Below are 23310 nucleotides of genomic sequence, written 5' to 3' on the forward strand. Positions count from 1 at the left end.
TGTGCTGCAGCTGCCAATAAAGCCAGCACAGTCCTAGGCTGCATTAACACAGGGATAGAATCAAGATCAGGTGAACTGTTAATATCACTTTATAATGCTTTGGTAAGGCCACACTTGGAATATTGCATCCAGTTTTGATCACCATGATATAAAAAAATGTTGATACTCTAGAAAGAGTACAGAGAAGAGCAACAAGATGATTAAGGGATTGGGGATTAAAGCATATAAAGAACAGTTGCAGGAATTAGGTATGTCTAGTCTAATGAAAAGAAGGACTAGGGGTGATATGATAGCAGTGTCAGGGCTGTCCTAATGCATCGGCCCGATGGGCACTTTCCTATGAGCCCCACGAGCATAGTGGCCCCATACTAACCTGTGTATATTAACCCTTCAATGCACCTTGTATGATATAAATACAGCAACATATTTATTATATTTTATATTTTACTGCATTTTTAATTAATACTAACGTGCAAATATATATTTAATTTTATTGACCATTTACATTTGTATTCCTGTGAGTAATTGTCATAGATGCCCATAATGCTGTTAAGACAGCCCTGAGCAGTGTTCCAATATTTGAGGGGCTGCCACAAAGAAGAGGGAGTCAACCTATTCTCTAAAGCCCCTAAAAACAGGACAAGAAGCAATGGATGGAAACTAATCAAGGAGAGAAACAACCTTTAACTAAGGAGAAATTTCCTGACAGGTAGAATAATTAATCAGTGGAATGACTTGCCTCCAGAAGTTTTGGGTGCTCCAACACTGGAAGTCTTTAAGAAGAGATTGGACAACAATTTGTCTGAAATGGTATAGCGTTTCCTGCCTGAGCAGGGGGTTGGACTAGAAGACCTCCAAGATCCCTTCCAACTCTGTTATTCTGTTAAATCAAAGTTAAAAAGGACAACATAAGCAAAGGAAATATGGCCAGGCCCAAATGCTTTGCTGGAGGGAAAGCTTCTTACAGTCAGGGGCTGTGATATTTGGACACAGAAGTAGTAAGTTTACACTATCACCTACCCCTTCTGTCATTCTTAACGCGTGTTCTTGCAAGTGGCATTAGTTACTTGTCAGCATGCAGTGGACTCAGGGCATAATTTTGGCAGCACCTAGAAAGCGCTCTTTAAGGAAGCTATGCTGCGGTGTCATCTTAGGAGGGCATTAAGTCGGACATCTGCTTTAGCCACCTGTGGTTTGGCCACATGCAAAAATAGCCACCTTCTTTTCTATAATAGTATGGTTGGGAATTCTGAAGAGGAACATGAAGCTCTAGAGGCTGATTTCCTAAATGTCTGATAACAGACAGATTTCTCTTCTCTCCTGTAACTGTGTTCGGCTACAACTCCTAAAAAAGTCTGGAATACAATATCAATATAATATCAAATATTGCCTGTCAAATGATAAATATCATGAAGTTGTACAATTACAGGTAGTCCTCAATTTGCAATCTTTCATTTAGTGACTATTCAAAGTTACAACAGCATGAAAAAAATGACGTATGACCATTTTTCCATTTCAGACAAATCCATTTCAGATATTTCAATATTTCCATTGAAATATCTGAACAGATATTTCCATTAAGGGGTTGCCTCAGATTAAACTAAAAACCTTATAGCAAGTTACAATCGAAGGCCAGTATATCTCTCAAGGGTACCATGCCAAAGTATTATGCCAAATCTAGTGAAGAAGCCTTGTGGAAGAAAAGATATCCAATGCCTAAGGGGCTGCCACAAAGAAGGGGAAGTCAACCTATATTCCAAAGCACGTAAAGGCAGGACAAGAAGCAATGGATATAAATTAATCAAGGAGAGAAACAACCTAGAACTAAAGAGACATTTCCTGAGAGTGAGAACAATTAACCAGTGGAACAGCTTGCCTTCAAAAGGTGTGGGTGCTCCAACACTGGGGTTTTTAAAGAAAAGTTGGAGAACTATTTGTCTGAAATGGTATAGGGCAGTGGTTCCCAACCTTTGTGGCTTGGTGGCCTGGGTGGGTGGGGTGAGAAGGAAACTGGGCTGAGTGAATGGCTGCTCCTTGATATACTTAGTTTATGCTTTCTTTTACTTTTTGTCATCAGGACACAGAGAATAACACTGAAACTGTAAATAATAGCACTACAAATGGTGCTAACATGCATGATAAGGTTATGAATATACCCAACCGTGAAACCGCCCATCAAGATACCATCCAGACTCCACAGAGAAGTGACGCAGAAGGTAGCAGTGGCCATGAGGACACCAGTGAAAATGAGAGCAACAGTGTGTACAGCTTCAGTGATGAACTGATGCAAGGGGATGAACCCAACCAAAGCCAAGATTCTGAAGGCTCAGAAAACAGCAGCCAGCAAGATCTCCCCAATCAGGCTAGTGATGGGGAAAGCACATCTTTAGGAGAGGAAGAGGAGCAAAACAGTAATGCCGGCAGTGAGCAATCAGACAGCAAAGGTCAAGACAATGAAAGCCAACAGGAAAGCAATGAAAGTAGCAGGCACCCAGGCGGTGATGAGAGTGACAATAGTGGCCCATCTGTCAGCAGCGAAAGTGAGAGTCAACCAGATAGCAGCCAGAGCCAGTCTGAGAGCAACAGTGAGAATGACAGTGAGAATGAGAGCATCAGCGAAAGCGACAGTAAAACTGAAAGCAGCATTGACAGCGGCAGTGAATCCAAGAGCAGCAGTGAGAGCAACAGTGAATCCGAAAGCAGCAGTGAAAGTGACAGTGAATCCGAAAGCAGCAGTGAAAGTGACAGTGAATCCAAGAGCAGCAATGAAAGTGACAGTGGATCCGAAAGCAGCAGTGAAAGTGACAGTGAATCCAAGAGCAACAGTGAGAGCGACAGTGAATCCAAGAGCAGCAGTGAAAGTGACAGTGAATCCAAGAGCAGCAGTGAGAGCGACAGTTAATCCGAAAGTAGCAGTGAAAGTGACAGTGAATCCAAGAGCAGCAGTGAGAGCGACAGCGAATCCAAAAGCAGCAGTGAGAGAGATAGTGAATCCAAAAGTACCAGTGAGAGCGACAGTGAATCCAAGAGCAGCAGTGAGAGCGACAGTGAATCCAAGAGCAGCAGTGAAATTTTGAGTAGTTCGGAGGACCAGCAAATACCACCTCTGACTAGCCCTACCCCCATCGATTCTCTGCCTCCCGAGTCCCAGCTGATTGGGGGGAAATGGGGATTTTGCAATATCCTTCCCCCAGTAGTGGGGTAGGAATGGAGATATTACAGTATCCTTCCCCTGCCACGCCCACCAAGCCACGCCACAGAACCGGTAGTAAAAAAAATTGAATCCCACCACTGATCCAAAGTAAACTTCTTGAGAAAGTTGGTGGCATTAGCTATACCACTTTCCCAGGCTTGGGTGTTACTCCCTGGTTTGCTACAGAGAAAACTCATATATTTAGATCTACTGGAGGCATAATTATAGTATACAAAACCAGAAGACATTGGCTTCTATTGTGAGAACATGCTTAGGCAACCTATAGGAATGTTTTTTTTTTTTGCCTTCTCAGAATCCTTATGTTTCTCTCTTTATTTATATTTTAAATCTGACATCTGCTTTGACTTCATTTTTCCATCTGTTGAAGTCTGCTTGTTGTTTCCAAAGTCAGTCCCTATCTCAACTCAGGTGCAGAAAAGTAGAACTTTGAACGGATGAGTTTTCTTAGGCTTTCCTAGTTTTTCCATGGTTTCCACAGAGTGATCAGTATGGAGACAAAACCCCAGCTGAAACAGGACAGGTGACATCACATGCATCATTTCATAATTGTATGCTTTGACTAATTCAATTTTTGAGCTCATGATATTATTGTAGTTTTTTATGGTCACCTGTATAGGAGGATCATGGGCTGCCTATACATGGGCAACAGAAACTTACTTAGAATGTCCCACATCTATTGTCTGTATTCTGAGAAGCATTTTTGTCATTCACATGACAAGTCATTGAAGAAGGGTTCTGTATATTTTTTCCTTCCTAGCAGAAGAGTTTACAAAACATATTTTGAATGCAGAACATATTTGTTTATTCTGTATTTGAAGATGATTAATTTTGATATTTAATGACAAATTTCATGTATAATGATGTTTTAAAGATTACTAAATTTTAAATTGGAAGCTTAAATTTAACAAACAAATATAAATTTTGTACTTTTGAATCAAATATGGATCATACATCTGTAATTCCACTGAGACTGGCAATAACAATACAAACTGTGTGTGAGTTGGACAGCTATATATTTTAATAAATAAAATAATAAAGTATTAAAGTATAAAAAATAAAATCTTTATTATGATCAATTTCTAGATATTTGAAATTAGCATTTGCTTCAATTTTGCAAATCAGTTTATCAATTTAAAATAATTTTAAAATGTATTTATCTTGCAAAAATGTGTACATTAGGCAAATGCAAATAAAATTCATGTTTAGATAAATGTGCAAGAAAAAAGTGAAAATTTGTGTTCATTATCACAAACATTTACAAATGTGAAAGGTAGAGACTAAATAAAGCATATAAGCCATCCAGAATCACCCTGTGGTTGATATGGGTAGCAAATTAATTTAATAAATGAAATAGAAATAAATACAATAGAAATGGAAAAATAAAAATGGATAGAAATGAGATCACAAATGTGAAAACTGAGGAAAATAGAAATCGACAGATCTTCCTACTCTCCTTATGTGTGCATTCTTCATCGTTCAGTTCTCAGAGGCATAATACCAACTTTAAATCTAGCAAAAAGAAGTAATACTGTATATTAATGATGACATTAGTGAAGTTGAGACATGCATTATTTTTGGAAGTGGGGAAAACATGTTTTCTGTGGACCAAGGAATCTTAATGCAAATGGGAAACATTACACCTCATGTCTTTTCAGAGAAGAATGGTAATGACATTGCTTAAATGCTTCAATACTCTTCTCTGGTTGAGGCATTGCCCAATAACCTTATAATCATAAGCCCTGAAATATAACCCTGACCTGGCTCTCTGCATCACTAAGTCTGCTAGTTACTAACATACAGATTCCTATTAGATGAAACTGCCAGTAAGAATAGTTAAAGAACAGAGTCATCGTTCACTGGATGCAGTCAAGCACAGCATGAACTATTATCTACTGGGAAAGGTTTAATGAATTCCTGTTCTGACCAAGGTGTTAGACTGGATGACCTAAAGGGGTTCTTCCAGCTGTACGATTTTATAAATCTGATACCAAAGACATTAGGGGTAAAGGTTTCCCCTGTCCAGTCATGACTCTGAGGGCAGTGCTCATCTTCCCAACATCCCCATTTCTTAGTTGAAGGAGTCAGGGTTGCCTGAAGATACTTCCATGGTCATGTAACCAGCATGACTATACACCGAGGCACACAGAACTCTGTTATGTTCCCACTGAAGTGGTTCCTATTTATCTACTCACATTTGCATGTTTTGAACTGCTAGGTTCAAAGGCACATAACAGAAGCTAACCCCTTTGTGTAGCACTTGGGCTTGAATCCCGGCTGGCAGCTTTCCGGTTAACAAGTTCAGTGTCTTTAACTGCTGCACCATTGTGCCATCTACCAAAGACATTAGCCACTTCTTTTGGTTAAACTTGTAAGATTATATAAGATCAGTAAGATAGATAAACTTCCCCGCAGCCTGCTTGTCACCCAGATAATACATGCTACATTGCACTATACAAAGACTTTCTGCACCCATATTCTCCAATAGCACTGTTCTGACCAAGGCTTCCTGAGAGCATGAAGCAAACTCCTTGTCCCGACAAAAAAACTTTTTATTAATATATTGTGCTCATTCACATCCAGCAAAGTCTTTCAAGGGAGGATTTATAGTCACAGACTTTATCTGGCGTAGAGAGCTACTAGGCCAATATCTGCAGAACTGGGCAAGGAGTCTCGAAGAGTCACGAACCAATTAAGTGAACTAATTGTCTCCTGTAAACTCCATTCCCATTTTGCTCCTCTTATTACCTCTGGGAGGAGCCATTCATCGTCCACCTGTGGCCTTACTCCCAAGTCGACCCCTGTTCTTTAACTGTTCCCTTCATTTGGCAACTCTGCGCATGTACACACTGGGAGCAGGCTGCAGCTGTTAGTCTGCCTCATTGATGTTTGAATCTGAAGGCAGCTAATAACTGGCATACAGCTCTGGCCCCCCACTCTGCCGCCGACACAGATCCCTCATCAGAAATTTCCCCAGACTCCAGGACTGGCCCATATTCCTTCCCAATCTCCTCACTGTCTGAATCAGCTGCCAGCTCCTCTAGCTGCTGGCAGGCCACAACAAGCACTGGTATGTATTCACCATCACAGAGGAATATGTCCACTGGAGATAAACCACTGGAAGAATGACTGTCTTTACACTCTGCATGTGAGCTGTCCAGGACTTTTTGGCTAACCATGATAGAGAAAAGAGCAATTTGATTACTTGACTTTTAAAATATATACACTCAAATAGCTGCAAACATTCTCCAATAACTTTCAGGGATGGGTGGTGAAACAGGAATAAGCCAGGATTTATCTAATTCTTGTAAGGTATAACATTTCAACTACAATCTTATTTGAGAGTAAGTCTTGCTGAACTAATTAGGACTTGGGACTTCATTGATATACATAGGATTAAATTTACTGTGGAGAAGTTTCTGTCTCCTCGTATTAATAGGTTTACTGGATAATCTATTAACTTCCATTCACTCTCACACTTGTATCTGTTTTGCATAAAGAGAGTACAAATGTATTATGACACATCAATTGAGAAATTTTTATCATGCTATTTGGTTAATTAATGTCTCAATAATTAAACAAGCCAGGAGATACACCAAGAAAGCCTACTCTCTGGAGAAAGTTGATTATAAATCTGAATGACCACAATGGAGGGGAAAAATGTCTAGGTCACCGTGTCTAGCACAGCTCATTACTTCAGCCAACTGATTCTATATATTTAAGAGAGTGTAAACTGATTTCATGTGAGCTTTTTAATTAAGTGGATAGAAAGCGGTCTAGTCACACTGGAACCGGGTTGATTTTGGGGGCTAGGAAAGCCTGTTAAGGAAGCGTGGGCAGTTAATATGTACTTCACCACCAAAGTTGCATTGTACAGTGCCCCAAGAGCAGTGATTGGTTAGGACCAGACCCAGGCAAGCATTTAAATTTCAGAAGGTTCAAAGGTGACAGGGAAACCTTCCATCAGACTTGTCGCAATCATTTGAGATCTCAAAGGTAGTGTCTTTCTTGGAAGTCAAGGTAAGGAATCACTGAGTTTGATCCTCGCCTATTTCATTTCTGTTAGAACAACAGAGAGGACTCAGGGTATCTTAGAGGTTAATAGATTTATTGGGACATTTGCTTTCATTGACTAGAATCCAATTTAAAATATAAGATGCAGCATAATTTAGATAACTTGTTATATGAGATGAGATGCATGTCAACATGTTAAGGAGAAAATACTGAATAGTCATACTGAATATACAATAATGTTGTAGTTAGAAGGTTTGAATAGCTTTGAAGAAAAGCTCTTGTTAAATTCTACAATGTGCATATCACAAGGCTTTGGAAATACATTCATAACTCAGACCAGCCTTGTCTGGGGAAGGATTGGGGGGGGGGGGAGAAAAAGCAAGAGATACTCACCTATCTGACCTATTTTCATTCACTGTATATGCTGTGGCATCCAACTACTTCCAGTGAAGAGGTGAAGTATCTATCGCAAGACTAAAGTGTTTCAAATTAAACTTGAAGAATATCGCCTCACACTTGACGGAAAGCAGTAGGCTTTATATAGCTTGTTAGTGTACTAGAGTAGGTTATTTTGTAGGTAAGTGTGCTAACTTAGCATATTAGAAGAAGCAAATTAAGCTGCTATATACATTATTTTGGAAGGGAGAAACTGTTAATGTGCACATACCAGTTGCATCATATCCATGATATGAATTGAAGCAATGTGTATCTTCAATGAAACGAGCCTCAAAAAGTTTATTTTGGAGCTTCTGAGAATGAAGTTCTTCCATATCGCTAAATCAATCACATCTTTATACGTGACATCATGGAATGACATCAAAGATGGTGACAAGGTGTTGGTCCTCCTGCTTACTTAGAGTAATTTACAGGGCTTCAGAATATTAATATTTAAAGTCTTTTAGTGAAAAGTGTTTAGAAAATAGCAACAGCAGCAATGATAATAACAGCAATCTGTCCTCTATACCCAATATGTTTCTAAAGAGGTTAACACGTAAAATGCACCTCAATAATATAATATAGTGTTTTAGTTAATTAATTGTGGTTCATGTTAAAGCTTTAGTTCAGCTAGAGTATAAGCAACAGCAAAATGGCTATTTTGATCAATCACACATTTATAAATAGAAAAAAAGATAAATGCGTTTTCAGCAGCTGTTGACAGAAATTGAGGTTAACAGAACTAATTGAGAAGGGGTTGCTGAACAAGGGGTTGCTGAGATTATGAAAATGGAAATGATTAGGTCCCAGTAAAACAGAAAAATATGCTGTAAATCGGTACTCTTGAACAGTTTACAGAGGGAATAACACTGGATTGGTAATTTAGTCTCTTATCTTTACCTTTAATAATCTACTTTCACTACCATTTTTTAAAAAAAAACAACTATTGTTAGCCTATATATATTAAAAAGAGACCAAACAGAAGTTTGACTCAGTAAAAGTCAGTTCTCTAAACCAGAATATTTTAATATCAGCATTTTAAAATGGGAGGAGGGGGAAGGGAAGATGGTGGAAGCCAACAAGAAAAAAATGCTAATCCCACATGTGTGAGGTGGCCACAACCACTTTGAATCATTAGACTCATATAGAGTACCATCATGAACCAAATGTTGCTTGCCTGTGTAAACATATTTACTATGTAGCCATAACCATACGATCCTCCTTCCACACGGGTAGTTATCCGCAAACCTATAGGGACCCCAACTTTGCAAATTATAAAATAGATTTGGGTTTTTTTAAAAAAAAATCTTTGGGTTAAGGGTTGGTGAGGAGAGACCCAACAAAAGTCCCAGAATTCAAAGCATGTTCTCTGAACAAATACTGGTGGTCCGCTGTTGGGGAAGGGAAAGCATGGGATAGAGTATTATTTATTTTTATGTATTTCATTTCTATCTCGCCTTTATCCAGAGAAGAACTGCGGGGCATTCACATAGTAAACATACATTTACTATTTCTTTAATGTTCCATTTTCCTTTGTGTCCTGAATAGTACAGGACAGCACATGCTGTGTACTATTACTGTATACCTTTCTACAGTGTATTTGGATTTCATGTTCATTGAATTATCTCTTTATTTGCTGTTTGTTTCCAAGGTCAGGCTGTGCCTGTCGGTGAGGATGAAGAAAACAATTGTGTTTCTTTGTATTGTTGTAACAGCTTGGGCACTCCCGGTAAGTCATTTTTATGGCTTCATGGAATTAATGACAGACCTTTACATTTGGAACTGCATAGTTTATGGGGGGGGAAGTGAATATTCTTCTACAGGAAAGCAAGATTATTAGAACAGAGCAGAATAATAGAATTGGAAGAGACTTTGGAGGTCTTCTAGTCCAACCCCATGATTAAGTAGGAAACCAATCCACCATTTCAGACAAATGGCTGTCTAGTGTCTTCTTAAAAACCTCCAGTAACAAAGACAAGCCATTCTACTGATTAATTGTTCTAACTGTCCGGGAACTTTTCCTTAGTTCTAGGTTGGTTCTATACTTCACTAGTTTTCATCCATTGCTTCTTTTTCTGCCTTCAAGTGCTTAAGCCCTCTTTCTTGGGGAAGCTTTTAGATATTGGAACGCTGCTATCACATCACCCTTAGTTCTTATTTTCATTAAACTTGATATATCCAATTCCTGTAACTGTTCTTACATAGAACAGAGGATGTAGGTATTCCCATTTTGGTTTAATTCTACATCACTCTCAGGATTCATTTTTTTAAAAAGTCCATAGGATGCTTGCATGTTTTAATGCAATTCTTTGAAAAATCACTTTTAAAATTACTTTTCCTAGCATGCTCCTATTTTCAAGTGAATTTTCTGTTGACGTTGCACTTTTGTACGTGCATTTATTCAAGTTGCAAACAGCACAGTGAAATTCTGAAAATTGCAGATTTAAAACATCAGTTTGTCCACTTATTTATTTGCAATAAAATTTGACACCGCCCAATCCAAAGAAGTTGTGTTAATTTGTATTTTGCTCAAAATGCAAATTGGATACTTTTATATAAAACCTGACAATCCATTTCTGTAACTATAGTTAGGTAGACATCCATCATGAATACGCTTAGGAGGCTCCAGGATGTTGTCTGACAATTAATTCCGTAACATGCCAAAGGTACACAATACACATACACAACTCTGTAAACTACAATGTGGACCAGAATTTCCATTATGCTCTCATGGATCACATCAATCTCTTGATGAAAATGTTCCATACTCAATTGTTAAGCAATGTTTTTATCATGACACATCTGGTCAAAGAGAACATACCGTAACTCCTGCTCAGAAGCAATTAATTATCTGGTAATTTATTATTCAAGAGTGTGCTATTTATTTACTTTCCTATTCATATTGGGTGAGTACTCCTTTTTGAAACTTGGTACTCTGTTAATCATTATCATATCAGAAAGAGGGGAAAATAAATATTCAAAGAATTGATGACAAAGTGCAAAAAGAATTCATTCAAGTGACAAATCAAATAACTTTCTTGGAGCATGTACAAATTAAATAGATTACTTCTATGGAGTGCTCACAATCTATTTTGTTTAAGCTTTTCCTCTCCATTCTTTGCCAGATTGTTATGTCATATCGCATAAACTGCAATGCCATTTACAAATCAAGGAGAAATATTCTGGGTGTTCTACACTGATTATTATTTTCAATAAAATTTAATTGCTGTTTCAATTGTTTTTCTGATTTACAAGCTCCTTCAACATGAACAAAGGATTATTATTAGCACTGTGGAAAATGTGGTGAGTAAATCTCTATAAAATTTCAGCATGTGTATGTGACTTAATTAAACAATGACAATATCAGATTTCCTTTAAAATATGTCTACAGTTAATTGGTTTTGGACATTATTTCTATACTGCTTTTCTCATTGCTAAGAACTCCAATATAGTTTAGAATCATTTGTTTTCATGCCTTTCTCCAGAATACAATTTATCAAAGAATTCAGCAGATTAAAAAGAAATAGAGTTAGCCATGCCACATTACAATGGAGATATGGTTAAGAGTAGGAGAGGAACAGCTTAATAGACATAACAGTTTTTGGACTGCATTTATTAAACTTCATATCTTCTATTATGTTTAAACTAAATATCTTCTATAGCACAAAATATCTTCTCTCACAAAACCATTACGAAGGGTGAGATAACATTCTCTGAATTTGGAGTATCATAATGAAAGGACAGTCATTTTATGAAAGGACAGTCACTTAAATTTAATAGGTGGGTAGAAAGACATTTTGATTTTTTTCAGTCTTGGGCATCATATAACTCCTTCATCTTGAGAAAGAAACTATCTTTGTGCTACCCGTGATAGTTTATGCAGTAATTCATTTGTATAATTCAACAAAACTACAAGGTATTTATCCTGAGGTGACTGGCATAAGAATAGGAACAAATACCAAAAATGTCTTGATGACAAAGTAGGAATTATTGTGATACATAAGATGGAAGTGGGACAGTAAACCTCCTAATATGACATGTTAAAAAACAGGAGTTTGCTGCCAGAATAAGGTCAAATTATTTGTTCAAAAATCTTGGCCTTTGAGTGTTATGTCAAGGGTGAAATGTCCAAAAGTAAGCAGGACAAGTCAAGAAAATGAGTGGGACAAGGACAAAAATTGTATTTGTTTTATGATTATTTCCATATTTTCAAATGGCTTTACGTTAATTAAATGCTAAGGGTACAACATTCGTTCTCCCTGTATATTTAATAATTGTCATCAGAATTCATGCAGTTTGGTGACAAACATAGACATGGTTAGATTTAGGTTTTCGGGGACCACCAATGGTTTCCAACCTTGAGGCGCATAGTACCACTATACCATAATACTATTTTCTCCATTCACTGTAGAAATTGATTATTGTGTTATGCCTTTTCAGAATCAAAGGCTTCTTAGCTGGGCTATATCTATAGCATAAGAGAAGCAGGTTGGGTGGGTGGGGAAAGGTCAGCAAATAATGCAATGACTCTTCTGGCATTTTTCTTAATGACAGAAATAGAAGGAACAGGTGATGCTATCTTTATACCAACTGTGTCGTTTTGATCTTGCACGCCTTTGAATTCTGACATTCTGTCCAGGTTTAACTTGGTACTTCCTGACAAACTAATATTTAAGGAACAGTGGTTTTCCTGTCCATGCCAAATTAAGCTCCCGTTTTAGTTTCTAACACAGGTGTCAATATTTGGCTCAAACCTAACAACAGCACTCTGCCCATCTGCCTTTGTCACCCTTCAGATCATGCAAGAGAGCCCTATCAGTTGGATGATGGGAAATCCTATCAATGGGGAATGAACTTTACAAGTGTTTTAAAAAGTGTTAGTAAAGATATTATTAAAGAGACTTTTCTTTAAAAGCAATGTAATAATTATATTGAAAAATAAAGAATGTGGCAGAGAGAATCACTATGATTAATAAACTAGGATCTTAATTATAATTGTTTGGATCTGTTGTTGTTTAAAAAGGTAAATTCCTTATATTTGTTGTTTCAGTCTCTGCTCCCCAATATTCTTTATCTCAGACTTGTGTCCTGTTTGTGACTTTCCCTTTGTCACGCAGAGGGAATAAAATTCAGGCCAAATGCTTCTTATGTCTTAAACAAACATATTTAGTAGCTGAGATGGGGGACTTTTTGCCACGAGTTTCAATTACAGAATCTCCCGTTCCATGGGAACTCATGATCATCCTTCCTTGCAGATAATTTTAATTTTAATTTAGGAAGCCTGCCAAGCTTTTCTTTAAAATATTCTTCTTTTTAAGTCAGTCAAGACAGTCAGTCAAGCTCTTTTGTGTTTGAGTTATTATTGATTTAAGCATACAGATACAGTATATATCTCCTCTTGTGAGCAGGTTTTATTAAAAAGTGAGGTATTAATTTGTAAAAAGTGAGCAAAACAACTTTTCTTTCATACAATTGTTATACACTGCTGGTAATGTGAAGCCCTGGAAAACTTCTCACTGGAAAACTAAACATCCATAGGACAGCCAGATCTCAATGCCAACCTATAAGTGGGGAATTGTCCACATGCAATTTAATAGTGCCAGCATCCACTTGTTAGAGTTTTGTTCAATCTGACTAAAACAAACAAAGACAAAAGACAATTAATTGTTCAGGTCAGTAAGTAGACATGATCTGATTACCTTGATGGCATCATATAAGATTCTGGATGTTTTGATAGTGTCGTTAATCTTCTACTTACTTCCTTGTGCCAGAATTGAGGTATAGTTTGCAGATTAGAAACCTGATAACAACAGAATGTAAGTAAGACTATAACAAAATGTTTCGAGCCAAATATTAAAAAAGGAAAAAGGTAGCGCTTCAATTGCAGTAGCAGCCATCAACTTGCTTTTTCAATCATACCTTGCAGATACCCCTACTCAGGATAGATGTTCATGTTTAATCTTTCAATCATTCTTTCACTCTCTTAAGAATATTTCATCCTAGAGGCCAGGGGTGAAATTCAGCAGGCTCTGACAGGTTCTGGAGAACCGGTAGCAGAAATTTTGAGTAGTTCGGAGGACTGTCAAATACCACCTCTGGCTGGCCCCAGAGTGGGGTAGGAATGGAGATTTTGCAAGATCTTTTCCCCAGGAATGCACTATCCTTCCCCTATCATGTCCACCAAGCCACACCCACAGAACCGGTAGTAAAAAGTTGAATTGGCCCTCTATTCATTTTTCTGTCTTTTCTTCTTATAGTTAATTAGTATTCTAAGCTATGTTCATTTCTCATTTAATTGTTTTGCCTTCTCTCCCCTTTTCCTTCCTTTCTAAAAGATATTTCAAATGTTTGCAAATATTAGGGTCCTTCCAAGCTTCATAATATTTCTTTCCTGAACATGGATAATGCTGATTTGCTACATAACAATAGGTGCTATGGAGGGGATGGTGATTTTTTTTGTTAGTATTTTATTATTTTTATTAGTATTTTATTTTATTCAGATTAATCAGATAGTTATTATCAGGAAACATATATTTTGTTTGAGATTTCTCAGCTACTTAATTTATGATCCCGCTTTGAATCTCTTTTATGCATCAACTACAAAATGATGTATGGGAGGCTCATATATTGCTATGTTGTTACTCTGAGAGCAGAAACCTGGTTAGTTCAGCTTTGAGTTGACTCTTCAAGACTCTTCTCAGCAGTGGTGAAATTCAATTTTTTTTACTACCGGTTCTGCTGGCATGGCTTGATGGGCGTGGTGTGGCTTGGTGGGCGTGGCTTGGTGGGCATGGTAGGGGAATGATACTGCAAATCTCCATTCCCATCCTATTCTGGGGCCAGCCAGAGGTGGCATTTGCCAATTCTCTGAACTACTCAAAATTTCCCCTACCCGTTCTCCAGAACCTGTCAGAACCTGCTAGATTTCACCTGTTTCTTAGGTTTTTATGCTACCACCAGAGACAGCAATGGAACACAAATTCAACCTTTAAGTTCACCTTTAAAATGTCACGCTTTTCATTTCTCTCTCTTTACTCCTGTTCTTAATCTTGCACTCCTTTATAGGATACATCAAATGCCGATCATCATGACAACGGTGGAGAAGACCTTAGAGTTTTACTCAACAACGTAGGATATACTAATGGAAATATTAATTGTGTATATGGAAGGAGTATTGTCCCTGGACATGAAGAATGCAAAACAGAAGAATCTATTACAAATGCAGATAGAGTTAATGGAACTGCTGGTTTTGTTAATGTCAGTGAAAATGAAGGTGGAAGACCTGAAGATAATCTGAGAATAAATGAAAACAGAGAATATATACCTGCAGAAGCAAATGCTACTGAAAGAAAAGAAGTTACTCTAGAAGGTGAATATTTCAGTGATTCCAATTATGGAATTGCGAAAGAGAATATTAACTACACAGCACCAGGAGAACTTTTTGAGAGTGATCCAAATGATAAGCAGCATGGCACTGAAGATCAAATTAATGATCAAACTGGAGAAGAATTTAGAGACAGTAGAGGACTCCACGGCAATCACATCCAAAGCTTTATTGACATGGATGAAGATAGATATGCAATTTATGGGCGCGGAGATAACACAGAAAATATACTGATGGGAAGTGAGGCCCGTGGGGAAAGTATTCATTGGGCATACATTGATGAAGGTGGAAGTGGTAATGGTGGAGATCCCAATGAAGAAGGTTCTAGTGATGGTTGGGGAGATGGAACCTCAGAAAGTACAACAAACCATGGAGAAAATGAGACAGAAACCCATAATGATAGGAACAACACTCAGGCTTGTGATACAAAAATAACCAACCCAAACAAGGAAGGAGAGGGTGATGCAGACACTGTGGAGGATTCTCTCAACACTGATAATGAAGAAGGTTTTCAAGGTCGTGGTGATGTAAGCCCTGAAACTAAGCATGTGACATGCCTTGAAAAGAAAAGAAGTGATGGATTAGACTCAAATGGCAATACTAAGGTAAGCTATTTATTTAATTATCCAAAAGATGTGCATACTATTTGTGGCTAGAAAAGATCAAACCATCATCATTTTACAGATGATAGTAGTGTTTGTATCAAGGCATATAAAATTTTGCTATGCTGTTTTCCTCAGACTGATTTTAGAATACAGAATAACAGAGTTGGAAGGGACCTTGGAGATCTTCTAGTCCAACCCCCTGCTTAGGTAGGAAAGCCTACACTACTTCAGACAAATTTTCCAGACATGTAAACAGCCACTAGGGACTGAGGAAGAAATAAAGAAAAGGAAAGTTTCCTTCAATGTTACTGTATTTTGTAGGTTAAATTAGCTTACAATCTCAACGATTTGAAGGATATTTAACTGTTAAGTCAGTTTCCCTCCCCTCTGATGTTGTCAGAAGTACTGTATTCAAATTGGAACTCTTTGATATTCATAATATTCCGGATGTGATAGGCTGTGGATTCTGGGAAATCACCACTTTTTCTTTGCTCTGGCCTCAACCATTTCAAAATGCAGAATAACAGAGCTGGAAGAGACCTTGGAGATCTTCTAGTCCAACCCCCTGCTCAAGCAGGAAACTCTATGCTATTTCAGACAAATGGTTGTGCAGTTCCTGGGTCTTCCAATCTTGCCCGCTATTTATGAATCTCTTCACGTATGTATGTAACTCCTAAATCTCATCCTATAGATGGAGTGACATCTGTATATGATTATCTCTTTGATATGAGAGTAATCTACTTCTCTTGCTGGAAGATAACTGTAACTCTCAAAGCCTTTCCCATTAAACATGGGGCTAGTCTGACCACCCATTCACTCTCAGGCCACTTACAAGAGATAGTTACTCTTTGAAACATTGTGAAATAGGCTTCTATGTTGTATTCCTCTGACAACTTGGAAATTTTTATGTTTTGGTGGATATCCATAAAAATAAGTGGGAGATACAACTCCAGGGGAAACCACACAAGGGGAGATGGCTTAAATTCAAGCAGTTCAATGTGTGTTCTGGAAACTTTAGAACTGAATTTCTCTCTTCTGGTTACTGTATCCCTTTAAATAGGTCCATCAGCCCCTTCAACTCTCCCCTTCTTACCTCTATTTCACTCCTTTCTATTCCAGCCTATCTTTCCTTTCCTTCTCCCTCCAAAGCAGCTCTTCTTCCTCTTTGATTAACCACAGCCTTTCTTCCAGCTTCTGCCTTATCAGTTCTGTAATCATATTAGCCCAAGTATCTGGGCCTAGAACCATTTCTGGCTAGTCTACCTTTGCTTTGGCTTTACCGCATGTTATGGGTAGATACCTGTCTCTATCAAGGTAAGAACCTTTTCTGAGGGAGAATCGTCACTTTTTGCTTTTTCAGTGTGTTTGGTGTAAGGCTGTAAGCTCTGATAAGAGACCTGGTTTCTGCAGCCAGGATGCTGGTTAATTCCTGCAAAATCTGAATTCTGCAAAGGATCCTTCCTTCTTTATAGCTCCTTTTTAAGCCAAAGCTTGTTTTATTTTTATGGTGTGTATGTGTGAACAGAACTGCTTTACTTTAAGCCATCCCCACTTGTATGGTTTCCCCCTTGTGTTGGATATCCCACCTCTGCCACCACTTTATCATGCATTTTTTTCAGTATACCCAGACTCAAGAGAAACAATACAACCACACAAGCACTCAAGGGATAGTACTTACTACTCACTACTCCACTCTTCTCCAGTTCTACTACAGCTTCTAATACTTCTCCTTCACTACTATTACTTGTGTGTCCTATTGCTGGAAAACAGCATATCTTTCTATTTGCCTTAGGCTGTTTCAGGCTTTATTTAGAAAAAAAAACATAAGCCAACTTTTCTCTCATTCCAACTCCAACATTATTACCCACAGCTGCCTATCTGTTTATATTTAATAGTCACTAGTTGGTTTGCTGAGTAGGAAAAGGTCTGAAAAGGACAGAGTAACAGCAGCCAAGATGCTGGCCATTATTGAAGGCAGCTTACTCTCGCAGTGATCAAGAAACCTAATTGAAGTCCATTCTCAGAATTAGGTGATTTTGGACTAAGCATTCAGCCCAACTTACCTCACTGAGAAGAAAACACTGGGTATACTGGAGGAAAGGCAACAAATAATTAACTACTACAAAGAAGCCTTGGTAATTAATTTGCATTTCAATTCAATTACATTCACCATATTATCTAGGGCTCCATAAAGAAGTTCTGTTCCTTTGACAGAAAAAATGATGGTTGCAAATTTTGGGAATTTGATCTGGTGCAGATATTTCCATTGAAATATTTGAACAGATATTTCCATTAAGGGGTTGCCTCAGATTAAACTAAAAACCTTATAGCAAGTTACAATCGAAGGCCAGTATATCTCTCAAGGGTACCATGCCAAAGTATTATGCCAAATCTAGTGAAGAAGCCTTGTGGAAGAAAAGATATCCAATGCCTAAGGGGCTGCCACAAAGAAGGGGAAGTCAACCTATATTCCAAAGCACGTAAAGGCAGGACAAGAAGCAATGGATATAAATTAATCAAGGAGAGAAACAACCTAGAACTAAAGAGAAATTTCCTGAGAGTGAGAACAATTAACCAGTGGAACAGCTTGCCTTCAAAAGGTGTGGGTGCTCCAACACTGGGGTTTTTAAAGAAAAGTTGGAGAACTATTTGTCTGAAATGGTATAGGGCAGTGGTTCCCAACCTTTGTGGCTTGGTGGCCTGGGTGGGTGGGGTGAGAAGGAAACTGGGCTGAGTGAATGGCTGCTCCTTGATATACTTAGTTTATGCTTTCTTTTACGTTTTGTCATCAGGACACAGAGAATAACACTGAAACTGTAAATAATAGCACTACAAATGGTGCTAACATGCATGATAAGGTTATGAATATACCCAACCGTGAAACCGCCCATCAAGATACCATCCAGACTCCACAGAGAAGTGACGCAGAAGGTAGCAGTGGCCATGAGGACACCAGTGAAAATGAGAGCAACAGTGTGTACAGCTTCAGTGATGAACTGATGCAAGGGGATGAACCCAACCAAAGCCAAGATTCTGAAGGCTCAGAAAACAGCAGCCAGCAAGATCTCCCCAATCAGGCTAGTGATGGGGAAAGCACATCTTTAGGAGAGGAAGAGGAGCAAAACAGTAATGCCGGCAGTGAGCAATCAGACAGCAAAGGTCAAGACAATGAAAGCCAACAGGAAAGCAATGAAAGTAGCAGGCACCCAGGCGGTGATGACAGTGACAATAGTGGCCCATCTGTCAGCAGCGAAAGTGAGAGTCAACCAGATAGCAGCCAGAGCCAGTCTGAGAGCAACAGTGAGAATGACAGTGAGAATGAGAGCATCAGCGAAAGCGACAGTAAAACTGAAAGCAGCATTGACAGCGGCAGTGAATCCAAGAGCAGCAGTGAGAGCGACAGTGAATCCGAAAGCAGCAGTGAAAGTGACAGTGAATCCAAGAGCAACAGTGAGAGCGACAGCGAATCCAAGAGCAGCAGTGAGAGCGACAGTGAATCCGAAAGCAGCAGTGAGAGCGACAGTGAATCCAAGAGCAGTGAGAGTGACAGTGAATCTGAAAGTAGCAGTGAGAGCGACAGTGAATCCAAGAGCAGCAGTGAGAGTGACAGTGAATCCGAAAGCAGCAGTGAAAGTGACAGTGAATCCAAGAGCAACACTGAGAGCGACAGTGAATCCAAGAGCAGCAGTGAGAGCGACAGTGAATCCAAGAGCAGCAGTGAAAGTAACAGTGAATCCGAAAGCAGCAGTGAGAGCGATAGTGAATCCAAGAGTACCAGTGAGAGCGACAGTGAATCCAAGAGCAGCAGTGAGAGTGACAGTGAATCCAAGAGCAGCAGTGAAAGTGACAATGAATCCGACAGCAGCAGTGAATCTGACAGTGAATCCGACAGTAAATCTGACAGCAGCAGTGAAAGTTATAGCAGTAGTAGCAGTGAGAGTGACAGTAAACCCAAAAGCAGCAGTGAGAGTGATAGCAGTAGCAGCAGTGAAAGTGATAGTGATAGCAGTAGCAGCAGTGAGAATGACAGTAGCAGCAGTGATAGTGAAAGCAGCAGCAATGAAAGTGAAAGCAGTAGCAGTGAGAGTGACCACAAATCTGATAGCAGCAGTGAAAGCAGCAGCAGCAGTGAGAATGAGAGTGAGAGTAGCAGTGAGAATGAAGATAACAATCAAGCAGACAGCAGTGAAAGTGACAGCCAATCCAACAGTGACAATGAAAGCGATTCAGCAAACCAGTCCAGCAGCGACAGTGCTGCAGATACAACGGAGGATTCAAATGAAACTGAATCTGAAGCAAGTGAGGATAGTAACAGCAGCTCTCGTTCAAACAGTGCAGCCTCTGACAGTGACTCTCTAAGTCAAGGGAGTAAGAGCAATGATTTAACTAGTGATTACTAACCCAAGAGAAGAATGAGCAGATGAAAATCCATTTACAGCAATGGGAACTGTTGGGATGGCGGGGGGGGGGGGGGATACAAAGTCTATTTGTAGAAGCCAAGTCAATAATCCTTAAACCAGTTATTTTTTTCTAAAGTTCAATCAGACTTCAGAATAAGTGCAGTTAAGGCAAACTAGGGAGCCATTAAGAGAGAGAAAAAAACCACGTCAGGTTTTGGTAGAAATGAGCCAACAATGCTCAAAGCTTTTGTTTCTAAGTAGAGCCATTTTGCTTGCAATGCATATGTAACTTCACCTGTGGAATTTTGATTGTCAGTAAATAGGAAATAAAATCAAAGCTCAGGTTCAGTTCTTCATATTACATATCTGCTCCTAAAAGGGTGGGCTTGATTTACATAAGCATACTTATTACTTGATTGCAACATGAAATGATGACTTGAAAGTGTGAATGAGCCTTTACTGATATATCTCCACTTTTAGCAACCCAATGTGGATCTGATTTATTTATTTGTTCAGTATTATGGCTCCAATATCACATGTTTAACTCTACATAATCCCCCTGTGTAAACTGTAAAATAAATTATTATTTTTCATGACGTCTCAGGAATATTTTTTAGGAATAGTTCACCCAATTTTTACTCTGTGATTCAAAATAGAAAAAGGATCTTCCTAAGCTGCATGTATCTTTGGGCAGAGGCTATAATGTGTTCTCTGCATCCAGGATTTTTATCCTAATTAGAATTTGTTAATTAGTGCTTTTACAGCCCTCTCTAAGTGGTTTACAGCAGTGGTCTCCAACCTTGGCCACTTTAAGACCTGTGGACTTCAACTCCCAGAGTTCCTCAGCCAGCAAAGCTGGCTGAGGAACTCTGGGAATTGAAGTCCACAAGTCTTAAAGTGGCCAAGGTTGGAGACCACTGGTTTACAGAGTCAGCCTATTGCTCCTAACAATCTGAGTTCTCAATTTACCCACCTTGGAAGGATGGAAGGCTCAGTCAATTTTCAGCCGGTCAGCATCAAACTCCTGACAATGAGCAGTGAGTTAGCATGCAGTCCTGCACAATCTTTTATTTGTAAGCTTTCGGGAGTTCCTCTTTTTCTTAGGGCAAACTCTTATGAAGAAAAAAAGGAAACAAAAAGCTGAAAAATGCCGTTTGCTAGATAGTCCCTTTGTTTACAAGGAACATTTTCAGATTACAATTAAATTCAGACACTGCTTCATTTAAACAGGGGGAAGGGTGCAGTTTGCTTACTATGCTTTTCAATACAGTATTATCTAACATTGTATTTCGCACTAAGCTTAAATATTTCATCTCTGAAATATTTAATATTCAAAAATTGTGCAAAATATAAAATACATATAGAGAGAGGCATCAACCTCAAATGAAAGTAATGTTAAAATATATCCTGTTAGAGGGTTTTGTTTGGTAAAAAGTGCATGTCGGGCAATATTGTATACAAAAATACAAATATTCAAAATAAGGCTACAAAAATACAGTTTTCTGCTTAATATAGGCATAGAATGAACCACATTTTCCGTGAACAAATATAGTCTGGGAGAAATCAAACTCTGTTTTTAGATAGAGAAATTCAGATTGGCAGATTTAATCATCCGTAATCAGTCTCAAAAACTCCCAGTTTGGAATTGGATTTTTCAAAACTGACATCCTTCAGCAAAGACATTATATTTCATTCAAGAATGTTGCCAATTATTTATTGCAGTGGTCTCCAATCCCTGAACCACAAACCGCGTTAGGAGTTGGCCCATGGCCCATTAGGAACCTGGCCACACAAATGTGTCTACACATGCACAGATCTACATAGTGTGCAAAACTATGTCCCCCTTGGTCTATGGAAAAAATATTTTCTAGGGAACCGGTCCCTGGTGCCCAAAAGGTTGGGGTGGGGTCACTGGTTTATTGGGTTTATTATTCCACGATGTGCTATTTCTTTCTAGAAATGCAGAGCTGATCTGAAATTGAAAATGGTTGGAGGGTAGGAAAAATGTTTCAAAAATACCACAAGCCATATGTACAACATATTTCTGAAACTCTGGCCTGGCTAACATATAGTTCCAGATGCTATTGCCTAAAGAAGAATCTGAGAAATACATTTTGAAGAAAAAAGAATCAACAGTCTGTGTCTGAGCACCACATTAAGATACGAAAAATATATTTTAAGAGCATTTGTTCTTTTTATATTCTGAACCTCATAATTATCAGAACCGGATAAACATACAACTGCGGAAGTGAGTCTGCTCTCTTTGGCACGCAAACCCATGCAATAAACCACTTTTATTTATCAGAGTAGATCTACAATGGGCACAATATGTAAACTGCAAGTTTGAAGAAATCTTGATGATACTAAGCATAAATCACATGAGTGCCAATTCCATGATGAAATGTGGTTTGAAATTGACTCTAACCTGGCCTTCTAAAAAAGTATTTCACCCAATTGTGACTATTCAACAAGTCATAATTAAAACATGGTTCAGCACCTGTAAACCCAAGTCTCAATGAACCACAATAAGTTGTGATCACATAGAAGATTAAGCCATAAACAAGTTAAATTCATACAGCTAACATCAAACAATCCACAATATGATATAGAATAATATGCAAACATGATTAACTTCTTGCCATATTAGGCATGTGTCAATTTCATCCTGCAACAATCCCTCATATCTGCCCTTCAAAAACTGGAAATACTAAGATTTGAACCCAGACTATTTATTATGCCAAGCATGGTTCAATCATCAAGCTGCAATTCCACCTTGTAGCATTATTCTCATAATAAACAATACTTTTAATATCCCCTTCTTAAATTACATTTTAACATGCCCTTCTTAAATTAAATTGTGGGCAACTCATAATCCAAGGATGAAAGCAAAAATTACCAACAATGAAACAATGAAATATTGTAGATATACCAACAATGAAAGCAGTAAGACAAAAAAACAAAAAAAGATCTGGCAGCATAGCCAACTATTACCTATTAGAACCAACAGTCAATAAAATTGGATGAGATTAAAAAAACAAAAACCCAAGAAGCAGTGTAATGGAGAAGGACTTTCAAATTGCAAGCTGGCAAAAGAGAAACCACTTCCAGTTTTGCAGGCAATGTCTGTTCTGAAATCTATTAGTGATTTTTTAAAAGTGTTTTTGAAAGCTTGTCTCCATATTGTGTCAGAAAACCTGGCTTTTCAAATGAGCTTGGGAGAAGCCCTTCCTGGAAGCTATTCCTAACATTCTTTGTGGGTGT

The 23310-nt window shown here is 38.4% G+C and overlaps 2 protein-coding genes across 2 annotated transcripts in view; both read left to right on the top strand.

Annotated features, from left to right (window-relative positions):
• Positions 1–2020: 2020 nt before the first annotated feature.
• Positions 2021–3896, top strand: DMP1 (dentin matrix acidic phosphoprotein 1). The gene is given in 1 exon segment (XM_087723768.1): positions 2021–3896. A coding segment is annotated over 1 exon segment (1155 nt). The 5' UTR covers positions 2021–2050; the 3' UTR covers positions 3206–3896.
• A 3016-nt stretch (positions 3897–6912) lies between these two features.
• Positions 6913–23310, top strand: part of DSPP (dentin sialophosphoprotein) — a 58640-nt gene continuing 42242 nt past the window's right edge. Inside the window, exons 1-5 of the mRNA XM_087723894.1 lie at positions 6913–7231; positions 9312–9389; positions 10916–10963; positions 14726–15649; positions 18442–20008. Of these exons, the coding sequence (XP_087580020.1) occupies positions 9336–9389; positions 10916–10963; positions 14726–15649; positions 18442–20008 (2593 nt within the window). The 5' untranslated portion in view covers positions 6913–7231; positions 9312–9335. The remainder of the gene's footprint in view (positions 7232–9311; positions 9390–10915; positions 10964–14725; positions 15650–18441; positions 20009–23310) is intronic.

Source organism: Thamnophis sirtalis, unplaced genomic scaffold, assembly GCF_051295495.1.
Source record: "Thamnophis sirtalis isolate CommonGarterSnake01/CBP01778 unplaced genomic scaffold, rThaSir2_p1.2 scaffold_10, whole genome shotgun sequence".
NCBI lineage: Eukaryota > Metazoa > Chordata > Lepidosauria > Squamata > Natricidae > Thamnophis > Thamnophis sirtalis.